The sequence below is a fragment of the Vanacampus margaritifer genome, chromosome 8 (genome assembly GCF_051991255.1).
Source record: "Vanacampus margaritifer isolate UIUO_Vmar chromosome 8, RoL_Vmar_1.0, whole genome shotgun sequence".
Classification (NCBI taxonomy): Eukaryota; Metazoa; Chordata; class Actinopteri; order Syngnathiformes; family Syngnathidae; genus Vanacampus; species Vanacampus margaritifer.
The window spans coordinates 11,264,690-11,280,523 of NC_135439.1; the positions used below are offsets into that span (position 1 = coordinate 11,264,690).

Here is a 15,834-nt window from a genome sequence, read left to right on the forward strand (position 1 = left end):
CCGTCCACATTGGAAGGTGAGGCTGTTTGTATCATTCCTTGTTAGGCTCACAGAGTAGGAGGATGTTGTTCCTCGGGGAGCTCAAGGTGCAAGCTAATGAACCACAAGTGATTAATCAGCTCGTCCTGACCGAAATGCTTCATTTGCACTGCATCATCCTTGGGGACGAGCACGTCTGTTGATATTATTATGACCCAACTCGTATTTGTGAAATAAAAGCAATATGTGTGTAGCATATAATGTGCTCCTTAGTTCTGTTATGAGAGTTTCAATTGAACGGAACCATTGTCAGCTTGAGTGTGATGTTTCAATAGTGTCTAAGAGCATTTCAGTAGTGTCTGACCGAATCATTTTATGTGTGTGTGTATGTGTGAGCATTTCAGTAGTGTTTGAGGGAGTGTTTCAGTAGTATGTGAGTGAATAACTTTTCAGTAGCTAAAAAGTATGAGAGTGTTTCAGTAGTGTGTGATAGATTTTCCGTGGTGTAGTTAAGGGAATAATTTTCCGCGCGTGTGTGGCTGTGTGTGCGTGCGAGCGCACAGAGGTGTATTTATATTTTCTTAGGAGCATGTGAGAGTGAATTATTTTTCAGTAGCTAATGAGAGTTCTTCAGTATAGGGTGAGAGCAGTTAATAGTGTGTGCAAAATAATGTTTTCAGTAATGTATGTGTGAGGGTTTTAGTAGTGTGTGAGGATAAAAAACATTCGGCTATGCATGTGAGTAAATCATTTTCTATTTTAGTAGTGTGTGACAGCGTTTCAGTAGGTAAGTGAATCATTTTGCAGTTACGTCACTGCGTTTCAGAAGTGTGTGAGTAAAGATTTTTTCAGTAGTGTGCGAGACTGAATACATTTTCAGTAGTGTGTGTGAGAATGAATAAAAGATCAGTAATAAATGTGAGAGAATTTCAGTAATGTGTGAGTGTTTCAGTAGTGGAGTGAGATAATTATTTCAGTTGCATGTGAGTGTGTGTGAGACGGCATTTCAGTAGTGTGGGAGTGAAAAATGTTTCAGTAGTTGGTGTGAGAGCATTTCAACAGGGTGTGAGAGTATTTAGCCACCAATGTGAAAGTGTTTCAGTTGTGATTGTAAGCGCTTTTCCCCTGTGTGAGAGCGTTTTCGTACTGGTAGTATAGGTGAGCAAATAATGTAATTAAATGTGTGTGAGAACACTTCAGTAGTTTTTGCAAGGGAATATTTTTTTCTGTTGCATGAGAGCATTTCAACAGTGTGTGTTGAGACATTTCAGTAGTGTAGGTAAGTGAAGTTTCCCAGCGTGTGTGAGCAAAGATATTTTCAGTAGTGTGTACAAGCCCTTTAGTAGCATGTGAGAGAATTAGTGAGAACGAAAAAAATCACTAAATGTAAGAGAGTTTCAGTAGTATATGTGAGGCATTATGCACGTGTGTGAAAGCATTTCAGTAGTGATTGTGAGAGGGTTTTGGCCTGTCTCCTGGTATCTCCTCCATGCTTTTGACACCATGTTGGGCCGCAACAAATCTTCAAAATGGTGTATTTGTTTGAATGTGTCGTCTTAGGGAAGCTTCACTACACTGCAGTATCCATAATTGTCATACAGTATATAAATGGGGTCATTTGTTGTAATTTCTAACAACAACCTTTAGATGGCGCCATAACCAAGCAAACTCCAGAACAACAACGGCGTATGCACATTTTGATCATGATACTGGATTGATTATGTGCCAACAATCAACGTGTGACAAAATTATATTTCTATTTTATTATTATTATTTTTAATTCAACCCAAAAAATACAAGAACAACAGCCATAAATAAACATGAAAAGATAAAATAACAATAATTTAAAAGCACATTTTGTTCTTGGCCTGTATAAGTGGAGAGTCTGATGGAAGAATCTTGTTTGTCGTTGGTTGGACAGAGAGTGGTGTACTCGTGTTGAATCAAAAAGTTGCTGTCTGAGTGTCACCCATTAAAACAGTTAGCAACCTGTTAGGCAAAAGAGCGGGCGGAGGGAATCATTTTTATACTTTTTTTTTTTCTCGTGAGTCACATCCACCTCAGATAAGACAAAATCACTAAAACGAGACTGTTCAAAATGCACGTTAGTCTATTACTTAAGCCTGTCTTTTTCTGTAAGTATGTTAAATAACTTGATTAGTCATGTGATGGAAATTAAATTATGAATATAGTGTTAGAGATGGCTACAATAATAAATACTTTGTATTTGCCAAGCCACAGTCAGGACATGTTGTAATGTTCTGTCTGTAGTTCATAAAAAAGAGAGAAGAATATTCAGTCTTGCACGTTATCTTGTGCCTCTGGCACTCCAAATGCATAATGTTCACCAGCTGCTTGATTGCCGCATTCTCTCGTTAATCCAGGAAAACGGATATTGCATTTCCCACAAATAAGCAAAGCTGAAAAAAGCACCAAAGAGACATTCAGCTCCATTAGCCTGTTTACTTCTCTGTCGTGCAGCATATGCCCTCTCCTCGGCCCGAGCCGTAAATTGGGGACACGCACACACGGCTGCTGGGCGCAATGTGTGTGAGTCGCGTTGAGAAAGAGGAGGGCGGCAGGTACGTGGAAGTGAAATCATGGCCGTCCCTATTCTCCCGGTTGAGCCAGAATCCTTTCAGGCCCTGCTGTCGGGCTTTCCATTCTACCTGCACCTCGTTGTGAGTCGCTGAGGTCAGCTGAAGATCAGCCAGAGCAGGCAAAGCCGTTACTGCTGCGGGGAAAGAATACAGACACAAAGCAGTATAAGTGAACAATAAATGTGCCTTTGATTACATGTTTTTTAATCCATTAATCAGTCATTCATCCGTTTCCTATAGTCCTAGGTGGGAGGCTAGGTACAGTCCCAGTGGGGCAAATACAGTAACACCAACACACAACCCCAACCGTGGGTTCCAGGTTCGCAGTCCAGCTCCAGTTTTGTACAGTTTATAACTCCATTTTGTCCATCCACCCGTTTAAATTGTGTGTAATTCTACTGGCGACCACTAGATGGAGGCTCACTATCTAGTTTGACAAGGTATAAGTTTGAAAGAAGAAGAAATAAAGTACTTTCTGGTCAGCCTAGTTTTTTTTTTAAGATTACAGTGAATGTCACCTCCTCTAATCCTTTTTATGCCCACTGTTATTTTATTTCATAATATACATCTGTGGGTATGATTGTGGATGTATATTGTGACTGTGTATATTTGTTTACTGTTAATGCATAAGGATGTTCACGGCACAATATTTTTTTGTGTTATCCATTGCTCTTGCGCTCTATTAAATATGTGTTTATACAGTATATCTTTATATTATTTTAAAAGTGTGTTTTGGAGGTGTTAAAGGGACAATGTGTAAGATATAGAAATAAAATAAAAAATCCCTAATATGGAGCCATGTAAAGGTTACGATGCCACTATAAGGAAAACGAAACTTGTCTTCTTGTAATAAAAAGCCATACGCCAAAAGAAGAACATAACGGTGCTAGATTGCCGCCTTGTTTCCTGTATCATTTTCCTCTTCTTTGTTGACTTCATTGGCTAGTTATGCTGTCACACTGCTATGATGTCGCACTGTTTACATAACTGACACATCCGCTCCTTGCCTACACAAACTGTTCTGTGCCTCGGCTTGGTGGAAATGTGGCCTTATAAGTAAGTGACATAATTTGGGAGAAAAAGTTCAAGTTACGAATGTAGTCGTATTGCCATTACTAGTGTAATATAATTGTAACATAAACAAAAAAATAATAAGCAAGATGACATATTCACGCACCTTCTTGAGTGCATGCTTTCACAGACATGGCTCTTTCTTTTCCATTCTTGTACAAAGCACCGACTGTGACAAGGTACTCGTTTCCGGGTTGCAGGCCCGTTAGCACAGTGGAGTTCTGGTGGCTCTGTAGCGTCACAGTATGGACCGCTCCACTCGGAATGGTTCCGTATTCCACCGTGTATCTCTGAACCAGAGCTGGCTGCAGGGGACCCCAGCTGACTCGTATCTGACGGGGGCCGGAGTCGGACACCGAGACCACTGCCGGGCTTAAAACGCCTGAAGGTGGTATAGGAAGAGGCAACATGATAATTATCATAGGAAAGAATCAAGTTAACTCTTTAAACGCCCAAAACGTTTAATGACGTATGCTGAAATCCTAATGAATGCCGCCAATAACGTCAACTCCGTTTTTTCTCTCAATGAGCAGTGCAACGTCTTGTGCAGCACTGCCTTGACATTGGGGTTGTAAAATCCCAAAACAGCCACTAACTATGGCCAGCAGATGGCAGCATTGTATCTCTTTTCAATGGGCTCCCGGTGTACGGAATTACAATGAAACATGACGAATCTGATGAAATCGAATGTTTTCAAGGATGACGTGAATGATCAAAGCCTTTGTCACAATAAATCTAATTCACAGAGCATCACTAAACAAAAAATATTAGTGTCAAAGTCACTGTTGTGCAGAAAATGCGCCTTTTACAAAAAGCTCGTTTTCTCCTTATCTTTTCAATTTTCTCTCAATGTCACTCAAATTACCTATTTTCAAATGGTAATTACTAAAGAACGGAATGAGGTAGAACCATATCTTTTTTTTCCTAATGAAAGAATGCAACGCGATTTTTTCATTTGGTACACACCATGTAGTCAAAACACACAATATTCTGTTTGCCTTGAAAGAGGAGTTAAAATACTCTAAATCGGCTGGCACTGTCGGGGTTGTTTTTTGGATAACGTTTGGCAGTCAAAGAGTTAAACATGGTAAAGTATACATTGCAATTACTGTCAAGCCAAATAAATAAATAAATAAATAAATACATTCTGACCGGGAAGCGTAGTGAAGCTGACGGTGAGCGTGTTGAAAAGCCTCTTGTTGGATTCGGGCCGCAGGAATGCGGAATAGGTGGTCTCGGGTTGTAGTTTGGTGAGCTCCACCGAGCTGGATTCTCTCGGGAGGATGCGTTTCGACCCCGCACGTGTATTCCCGATGGCGTTATACCACAGTTCGTAGTAACCACTTAGTGTGCTTAAAACAGGGCGCCACCGCAGTACAGCACTATGGGATGTGACGTCAGTGGCGCTGAGACGTTCTGCGCGGATGATTCCTATAGTTGAGACAAACACATAGCAAAACTCAATGCAGCTAACATCTTTAGCTATTTTTTTTAAGTCTTTGTCATGTAATTACATAAACATTGATTCTGAACTGCTCTAGATGATTTTCATGGTAGTTACTTGCTGCTATATTGCGTTTTTTTTGTATTTTGTATTTGCAACATGATAAACAGTTACGGCACAGTGAATGAATAATAAACAAAGAATTTCCCGGTACTGCAGTGTAAACTTGGAAAAGGTGGGATTGCTAACATTGGCTGCGCATGCTAGCTTATGCTAATACTGCGCGGGTGAGATGGTGTGTGGTTTACAAAAACGTTCTTTACAATGTGTTCTATGCAGCCCCATTAATCTTAACACGGTATTCTGATTAATATTAATATAACAGCAAAAGCTACGCCTTTTTATCCATCACAGGGGCGGCCATTTTGTCACTTGCCGTTGAATGAAAATGACATCGCAGTTGCTCAGGGCTCAGGGAGCCACCGATCAGGGCTCAGCTTGCGAATGTCACATGATCCTACTCAGAAAAAGGGTGAACCACGATTGGTTGTTACCTGAGCCTGGAGCAACTGTGATGTCATTTTTAGTCGACAGCAAGTAGCAAAATGGCTGCCCCCATGAAATGGATGAAAACGGGTGGATTTTGCTGCAAGGCAATATTAAAGAGATCCTTGACTAATTTTGCTATTTTCAGCAGTAATATTTTTGTGTATAATTAATGTGATAACTTAATTGCTTTCCGTCATACAATTATTACTCGCTGTCGCTTAGGGGTCAGGTAGACCTCAATCATGGCTCAGTTTTCTAATGTTACATGAAACCCAGAAAACAGGTGATTAACACATAACCCTTATTTGTAAATCTCTGTACTTAGAGCAAAAATAGAGCCCTTACTGATAATGGCCTCTCTCATGTGCTCTGTGATGATGTCAATATTGTCAATGTCCACAGAGTACAGGTGAGACTCCTCAGGAGGGGAGACCGCACGCTGCAACACGTGGAAGTCGCCATGCACGGAGGACACAATCAACACAGAAACCCCCTGCGCCTTCATCTGCGCTATGGGCTCGTCCACCTTCCCCAGGTCCACGCCATCCGTCAGCCAGAGCAGAACTTTCGGCACACGGGTGTCCGCCAGGAGCTGCTGAGCCATCCGTAGCGCCGCCTCGGTGTTGGTGCTCCCCTGCAGCTGTGTGACGGCGAGTAAAGCTTTCTGCAGACTTCTCTGTTTGCTGTGCACATCCAGGCCGAACTCCAGGGTGGGTTTGGTGCCCACCTGCAGCAGCCCAACCCTCACGTGGCCGCGGCCTAGCGAGAAGGGCAGAAGAAGCTTGGCGGTGAAGCCCAGCATGCGTGAGAACTCGTAGTTGGCCACGCTTCCTGACGAGTCCAGCAATAGGAGAATGTCGCCCTCGCAACAGTTTGACGCTAAACAGGAGAAGGGAGACAGCAAAAACAATTTAGTTGGAGGAGTCATAGTGGGAGTAATTGGGTTTTGAAATGAGGACAAATTACTCAAATTGATTGGCCAATTGTTTCGGTGTGGAGTGTTAGAATTTGTGCACTCCGTGTCCTCCATTTTTGAAACCTCAGCAGAACCAAAGAAATATTTTATTGCAGTAATCGCCCACAATCATTAATATTTTAAAGGGAGAAATAAAACAGCGGGAAAAGAGTGGAAAAGTAGAGGAAGCCGGCTCATAAAACGAATACCTTTAGGGATTTGAGAGAAGAAGCAGAATGAAAATAAAACCAGACCGAGACACAACACGCGAGCTGATGAGGGTTAGACCGAGCCTTCTTGATGGAGATGCTTGAATGAAATGTTGTATATTTGCATTCATCCAAAACAGAGCTGGAATCTGATCGTATCATCTGGGAGTGCTCGAGATGCCTGAAAATTCCGGTGGATAGACAAAAGTATTGGGCACCTAGACATAATAACTTACTAAGATAACTTTAATCAGAACCTTCATTTAAGTGTATGAAGTATAATATTACAGTTGGTGTAAACAATCCATTAAAAGGTGAAATGTGCCTTTGGTTGTCATAATTTGGCCATGGTCAAATGTGAAATTAAACATGTTGTCAAACCCATTCTTCTTATCAGTGTCAAGCTTTTACGTTGAATCTTATTATTAGACTGTGCAGGTGTACCTAATGTAATGGCAGTTGAGAGGAGTTACTTTGTACTGCTGGAATAAACTATTAGAGCAAATTTTTTATAAGAAAGATATCTACTGATCACAGTGTGCATGTTCACTCACCTGAGTCAGGTAGCTCAACAACCTGCAAGCTGCCGCGCTGCAGCATCGCCCACAGAAAAACACAAGTAGGCAAAATGGTCCACATCCTCATTAGATGGTCACACTCAACATAACTTTTCTCCTTTATTGTGTGTGGAAGTGTTGATTAGAAATGCGCGGAGTCACCTTCCTCCTCCTCCTCCTCCTCCTCCTTTTCCTACTCGTCCTCCTCCTCATCCAGGAAGTCGCACCATCGTTTAAAAGAGTTCCACGGCGTCAGGACGCGCCGTGTCGCTGTTCCAACATGTAACAGGCGCAGTCATCGCCCGCGGTCATCCAGTGATTCATTACACACTCTAATGAGCAAATAATTGGCAGATTGCAAAGTGCTCTGAGGAAACGCCCCACTATCAATACACGGTCACTGTGAGTAAAAGTAAACGTCACACGGGACAGGGTACGATATCTTGATTGGAATGTAATTAATGCACAGTATTTTATGTTCTAATATTTTTTTTTACAAAAAAACTTTTTTTCCCCCTTTATTTTGATTCTTATATAATTGTATTCTTATTTCTTTATTTTCTTTATTTTTTACGTTAATTGGATTGCTTGATCTTTGTATCGTAGCCTACATCTTTTTTCAATAAATGTATATATATATATATATTTATTACCACAAGGTTCCGGTCTTTTACAGTTTTCATTTTATTGGTTGGCTACATTTATGGTCTAGACTAGTGTTTTTTCATGCAAATATTTACAGTAATTATGGCAGGTCTAGAATAGGAATGGCACGCTAATACTCTGTCACGCAACAAGTAGATGGAAGTACAAATATTTCAGTTTGCGGTGTTAAAACTTCTACAGAGATTTTAATGTAGTCCCACTTTAGTAATTTGCAATATCACTATGATGATGCGATTATGAGCACATAATTTATGATAAATAGTCACGGAGAAAACATATCCAGCATCAACAAAATAGCAATGCTAGCAGTACTTAGCTAGCATTAACACCGTAAACTTGCCAATATTAGCAATTGCTGCTTGGTAGTAGCCTATGACTTAATTATGGAGTATTAGTAAATGTATATTTGTAATTTGAAGTTTTTATTTTTTTAGAATGTTACTGTACTGTTGTTTAATGGCTCTCTTCATTGTTTTGGCTACCAATTACAAAAAAAGAGAGACAGTTTTAACAAATGTAATTAAAAAAAAAGTGTAGTTGTTTTTTAAATTCCCACTTTAACTAGATTTAAAACAACAACAAAAACAATTGCCACAGAAAATGCTGTACTGTAAAAAATTATTGACAATAGAGCTGGTTAATGATAGCATATCATAGTAATCCTCAGATACCATGCAAATATGCCACCTAGTGGCTTTGAACCAGCAAAAGTAAAGAAGAATATTTGTTTAATTTTGGTGTTAGAAAAAGGAAGAAAAGTTCAATCTTATCTGAGTTGTTGTCTCACTTCTTGCACATGAGCCCGCAGACAGCCAAGAGGTGCATGCTGGGTAAGAGGAGCGATGTCCTGGCAGGCTGATGAAATGATAGCACTTCAAATGACTGATGGAGTCTGTTGATACATGGTTTTAAAAAACATTTTAAAAAAATGTTGCTCACATACCAGGCTGGTATCTCTGTGCTTACGTAGGCAAAGTCTGCCAAGATTAACCATTTTAAAATCATTCAGAGGTTTGTCCAACTTTGTCAATCATTGGATTCATGCAGTTCAGAGGCCTTTTTATTTATTTATTTTACTCATTCCTCTTTAACTGCAGCAAGCATGCACACCCTCATTCTAAAACCTTTAAAAATGAGAACTGTAAAAGGAATATTGTATGTGTTGGCTGAAGAGCTACGACCATCAAGTATTCTTTTTCTTCTGCACTTCATGCAAGACAGGTGATAAATACACATTTTATCAACACCGTGTTGATGAGCCGTGCTTCTGCTGCGGAGTCACGCTAATTAATTTCACTCCACACGAACGTGCTGTCAGCTCTCCGATTTCCTTTTGAACATGATTTGGCATCACTACAGCGCAGTGGCGCAACAATGTTCGATTGCAGGGCAGCAATCTATTTCATTTTGCAAATAATTGATAGGCTTATTTAAATGTCAATTTGTTTGAGAGGGGCTTGGTTGGGATATTGCTTGTAAACAGTGGAAGAAGATGCAAGCAAAGCACAAGTGGTTTGAACTATCCATTTGACAACATTCCTCATTCAAAGAAAAGCAAATATTCCGCATCTTATTATGATGCTAGCCTGCCTGAGAGTCATTAAATGGCTGTGTGCAAACCAGGACATTTGTCCAATCACCTTTGAGTTTTTTTTTTTTTACTTGCACGTCCCTTTGCCGAGAGCGCCCATCAGCTTTAAACAAGACATATTAGCAAAACTGTGATTAGATTTAGAACAATTTAGTGACTATCTGAACATTGTGATTCCATTACACACCTGAAACAAGCGACATACAAATAATTACTTCCCATTAACATCAGGTGTTGACAACAGGAAAGTAAACAAACACAAAATAATCCATACTATTAAGTTCAGCCTGGTTCATTGGCAAAAACAAAACAAAACAAAAACATGGAATTGAGTCACTTTGCAAAGTAGAGAGTCAAGTCCAGATACTTTTGTGAAATGTACATGGAGGCTTTTTTGGTGCATGAAAGAGTTTCATTCCTAACAGTGGTAACCTGAAATGGTACATAAACCAGAACGCAAGCCTGGTATATCACTAACCTGTCCTACACCAATACACTAACTAGCAAAGTCATCATTATTACAGTAAATATTTGCATACAAATATTTGTATGTGATCAATTTAAAACAAATGATAAATGGGAGCAATGATGAAATGATAAAAATAATAACTAAAGTGAATCGAAAAATGAGCAATTGATGCTATTCCCAAAAAAGTTTGTAATTGCCTATAGTTGCCACAGGATGGCACAGCATTTTTTTTTTTTTACTATTAGACAACATTACGACGTAATACTTCAACGTAGCTGCTTGGCACCAAAATGCCACAAAGTGGTGCAATAATTTGATAATTAGTAGTTAGTTATAGCTTGACCACAAAAACACTAATTTAAGAGTTTTTTAGCAAATAACCGAGGATAGATTTCCTTCTTCTGATGGTGGCAATGGAAACCGAAGTGACGAGCTGAGGAAAACAACTTAAGCAGCACTTGACTTGACTTGACTGTTTACACAGACGAGTACGGATGCAGACGCCTTTTCGTGAAGTGTGTGAGTGTGCGTGTTTGTAGACATCTGTCTGCTGCGTGTCCGGGCCTGTGGCATCACAGCCCTATTGCTAAGTTAGAAAAGTGGAATTTCCCAATGAGGAAGAGTTTGTTAAACTTTGTCTTCCTGTTTGCTGGGACAAAAATGTGTATACGAAAGAACATAGTTGAACAAGATGAAATGGTGAATGTGTTTTCCTTCTACCTCAAACTAAGCAACAGTTGTAAGTGAGCATCATAGCATGCTAGCTTTGACCTTTAGCAACCACCGTGCAGCGTTTTGTGTGTTGTCAAAGATCATCAGGAGTGACACGGGAAATGATCCAATTTTACTCAATTGGTTCGAAAATTATTTATAGTAATTCCCCCTCCAACACGGGAGTTACATTCTAGACCACACCTATAATATTTTAATATAATTTATGGCAGTTATGTATATATATTTTTAAAGTCTTTAAATACACTTTTAAAATAATACAAACAAATTTAAACATATATTGAGAGCGAGCAAGAGCAATGGATAACACAAAAACATAGTAGCGTACCAGTTGTTTTGTTCTTCTCCTTTCCAATTTACAAACTGAATATGTGTGTCACCAACTAGTGGTCTAGAGTGGAACTACACCTGATACTAACAAGAGTTAGACCAAAAATTAGTTATTAACTGTACAAAAATCAATGAAATACTTTTCCACTATCGTGTGCCGTGATTTTTTTTCCAATGTGAAATACATGCGTTGGCTGTAGCAACCTTCTTGACCGCCATCATCATCATATTTGTAAGAAGTTTGGTATGTTAAGTAGAAAGTTCTGTAAGGGCGATGTAAGGCACATCCCGGAATCCTAATTTGACTATAGTGAGTCATTTCTCTGGGCAATATATCAAAGCAATTTACCAGCTGGGACAAAATCTCAATGTTGCTAATTTCCCTTCTAATCACAACATTAACCAAGCCTGGAAGATCAGCACAAATGTAATATTTGTCGATTCTGATGCTTGTGTTCCCTTTGAGCTACATCATTTAGCAACTGTATAACTCAACGATGATGAGTCATGCCTCTGCACGTTCAGTTCATATTAATAGATAAGTGAATGTAAAATTTATAGTTGGCCAGAGGGCAGAAAAAAAACATTAAAAGCCCTTGAAGATGAACTACTGTAGATATGATCTATGGATTTTTGCAAATCTTGAAAGTCTATCATATATATATAACAATTAGAATGGCTTTGTTTGTATATCATTTGGTGCTGGTTGTTTGTTTTATCCACACTGCTGTTTAAAAAAACTAAAGATTCCTTTTGACAATACAGTGGTAAATGTGATAATGACAAGTTCAAGCCCTAATGCCATCAAGTGTAACCCATAAACAAAAGTACGCCTTCTAGCATATTGCCTATCATTGTTTGATGTCTAATTTCCTAAACAAGCAAAACTAACAACCATATGAAACACACAAAAAAAATAGATTTACAGTATTTGAGAAACCGACATGTGTCATATACTGTACATTTGATGGAATATAGCATCATCACTATTAAATCACAAGCCTATAGGTGAACATTCTGAATAGATATCTTAGATTTATCAGATCCCCCAACCCCTCAATATAACATAAAAAACTAAAATGTATTTTATTTAAAATGTAAAATTTAAAATTAAATATATATATGCATATATATATATATATTTTTATTATTATTATTATTTTTACATTTTTAAAATGTTTATATTTTTGTATTTTGAAATTTTGAAATTTTGAAATTTTGAAATTTTAAATTTTTAAATTTTTGAATTTTTTATTTAAAGCTTCTTTGCCCCCCCAAAAAAACCATTGCATCTTAATTTAAATTAACTTAACCAGTTAAAATTCCGACCACCCAGCCGCGGGCACTTTTTATCCTAAATAAAAATCACTAGCTTTAAACTGGAACCACAAAAAAAAGACACATTTTACAATTCACAAAAAAAATTTACCGTCTGCTTTTCGAACTCTTCAAATGTTTCTAATGGATGCACTCAGTCTTTGCTTGATGTTAGCATCAGTTTACTTGAAGTGCAATGGCAACCACGGAGGAGCCCAAGCGTTGTCAGAGGTCACTGATGTAGTATTTTCATACCTGCAGGCACATCGACCCAAAGGAAATATGATGTCGCGGTTGTGCTAGATGTGCCCACTGTGACCCACTGACCAATCATTTTCAGCTTCTCTCAACATGACAGATCAATCAATGTATTGTAAATTATGTGCAGACAACAACAACAGAAATTGGCCTTTTCCACTGCCAATTCGTATTTAACCGTTTTCATTCGTCTCATCCATTTACTGGTGCATTTGACTTTTTAATCATCGGCCCTATTTATTCATGCAAGTGAACCTCACACATTTGTCTCTTTTAGCGCCCATATTCGGATGGTCCAATGTTTACGTGTGCACTTTTATTCAAATAATGCATCTCAGGAGGGATCATAAATCAATGTTTCCGGTTGTGCCTTTGCATTAATTGGTTCCTCAGTGTGCTGTGCTGACTTTTAAGTAAACTAAAGGAACAAGCATACAGTACAAGCGCACGCACACATAAACCCACAGTTGGCGCTTTGCTGCTGACCAAAGCAATAATCACACAGGTTGAGGATCAGGAAGTGATAAAAGATGCTCTGCGTTATTTGAGAAAATCTGTAGTCGGAAGATTTGAAGACAGAATGTTTATGTCAAATTCTGGTTTCAGTCTTTGCGACCTCCCCTCCTTAGCTACGTCGCTGTGACCTTTTATAGCTGCTATTCTTCAACACGTTCATTGTTATTCCGCTCAGCGTCACCGAGTGCTCAAGGATCACTCGAATATGTCGCCACCTCAGCTCCTCATGTCAGCGGTCGTCGATGAGGCGAGACGATCGGATGACTCTGATCCGCTGATGAATGCAGTGTAGACAGAAAGGAACAATGACTCTCCATGCTAAAAAGCTCAATATTAGCATTTTGAACTCTTAACTTCAAGAATGGGCTGCCACGTCAATGATGTCAAATGCTGTCATGTTGAAGCTTCTTTGTGAATTTTGTTGGATTGGAAAAGAGCAAACTTGGACAGCAATTAGTGAGTGTAACAGCAGACTGACGTATTCAAGAGGTTTCACCTCATTTGTCTTTTGTCTTGTGTGTGAAAAAAGTAGGAGACAGCAGACAAAACGTATTTCAGCTTTTAACTAGTACGCAATTTTTTTGTCATCACTAACCCTTTTGTGGCAGCCAAAAAGAAAAAAAAAACACTTCACTTCATCTCTGAGACTCGAGACAAGCCAAAAATGGGTCAACTGGAGACTATACCATCTGACTTTGAACAAGAGGTGGGTTACACCATGGATTGCTCACCAGCCAATAACGGGGCACATATGAATGAAGCAAAACCTGCATTATTCGATTTTTCTTTTTCTTCTGTATGGTAAAATCCAATTTTCTTTTCACTGATGAATTGTTCAGTTACAGGATGTCGTGTTGATATGAAAACTGCGCTGCACCCTTCAAAATTGGTCCTAGATGTGAATAACTGTGAACTCCAGCATTTAGGATTCAAGTGATTATATATTTTTTAATTTTTAATTTTTAATTTTTATTTTTTTCCATTTTTTTCTTAAAAAAAACCTAAAAAATTAAAAAAATAAAAAATAAAAAATAAAAAATTAAAAATTAAAAATTAAAAATTAAAAATTAAAAATTAAAAATTAAAAATTAAAAATTAAAAATTAAAAATTAAAAAATTAAAAATAAAAAATAAAAAATTAAAAGTTAAAAATTAAATGTTTTTTTAATTTTTTAATTTTTATTTTTATTTTTTATTTTTTATTTATTTTTTATTTATTTTTTTATTTTTATTTGTATTTATTTTTATTTCATTTTATTTTTTATTTTTATTTTTTTATTATTTTTATTTTTTTATTTTTTTTATTTTTTATTTTTATTTTTTTCTGGAGAGCTCAGTATTGTTCATTTGGTAATTTTACCAATTTGACATGTCATCATCATTGCTCTCTCTTTTTTTTATTTTTTTTTATTTTGTATGTGGGTGAGTATGTGTACGTGCGTGTGTGGGTGAGTATGTGTGTGTGCGTGTGTGCGTGCATGTGAGTGTGTGTGTATTCATTAGTTCACCTAAAACCCATTAAAAAATCCCATACCGTTCACCTAAACCGAACACTTCCAGCCAGAGTCGTGAGGCCGTCAGGAGACCCGAGGAAGGACCAAAGAAAAGAAAGGAAAGTGAAATCCAGCACTGACAGATTATATATTATTATACGGCTAATTGTCAGTTAGTCTCCAAAGTGGGATGGATAAACAAAATCGGATGAATGAAAGTCATCATCACACAGAACAGAAGAGGCGAGCAAAACATCTGCTGATGTTGTAAAAGTAGATGATCAGGACAGGGTTGCTCTTTTAACCCTCAGGTGAATATAATTTCTTGATTACATTGAATGTGTAATGGCCTGAATGATCTCATGTGTTACCGCGCTGTCCTTTCCTGAATGATGCAAGGGCGTGTTGTTGAGGATGGAAGCAGGGTTAATGAATAGCCTGCCTTGATCCCTCTTTTCATGCGCGTGCCACAGGCGACAGGTTGTAATGAGATAGAAGTGGAACATAGAAAATGGATTTTCGATGTGAGAAAATAGGAAGGTACCCCGCAACAAGCCCCGCTATTATGCTGTGAACTAAAGGGAAAGTAATGAGACAGAAGCTGGAAAAGAAAGGGAAGATTATGTTTCTTCATGGGAGGCAGCTAGCCTCTTCTCCTTATCTCTGTTGGGTGACGATAAGAGGCAGACTCAACGCTTCTGTGTTCACAGTTGAATTTGAAGACAAACGTACAGTTGTGGCCTGGAGATGACGCAATAAAAATAAAGGAGGAAAGTAAGCAAAATAAAAACAAACAGTATATTCTTTTAGCCAAATATTATTGACGGGTTAGCACAGAGAGCAAAAACAGTATCCATTCAACACGACGTCATGCTACCTTTTCTTCTTCATGTGTGTTCTTCGTTGCTAAACATGCTAAACTGAGGGTATAGATTAGTAATCTGAAGGAACATATTAGTGAACTGAGTGATGAGTAAACAGAAGGAAAAGTTTAGCAGACTGTGGGAATAGATTACTATATATATATATATATATATATATATATATATATATATATATATATATATATATATATATATATATATATGTATATATATA

General features: G+C 38.1%; 1 protein-coding gene across 2 annotated transcripts; it reads right to left on the bottom strand.

Moving 5' to 3' along the window:
* Positions 1 to 1,727: 1,727 nt before the first annotated feature.
* Positions 1,728 to 7,527, bottom strand: LOC144057157 (von Willebrand factor A domain-containing protein 1-like). Of its 2 annotated transcripts, none has more exons than XM_077574464.1 (5): positions 7,362 to 7,527; positions 5,989 to 6,522; positions 4,803 to 5,081; positions 3,757 to 4,032; positions 1,728 to 2,710 (listed from the first exon to the last, which is right to left on the bottom strand). In XM_077574464.1, exons 1-5 carry the CDS (start codon positions 7,450 to 7,452, stop codon positions 2,442 to 2,444), a joined length of 1,449 nt encoding a protein of 482 aa, XP_077430590.1. In that variant the 5' UTR covers positions 7,453 to 7,527; the 3' UTR covers positions 1,728 to 2,441. The 2 variants fall into 2 exon arrangements, with proteins under 2 accessions (XP_077430590.1, XP_077430587.1); XM_077574461.1 differs by having other exon boundaries at positions 1,728 to 2,713.
* Positions 7,528 to 15,834: the final 8,307 nt, after the last annotated feature.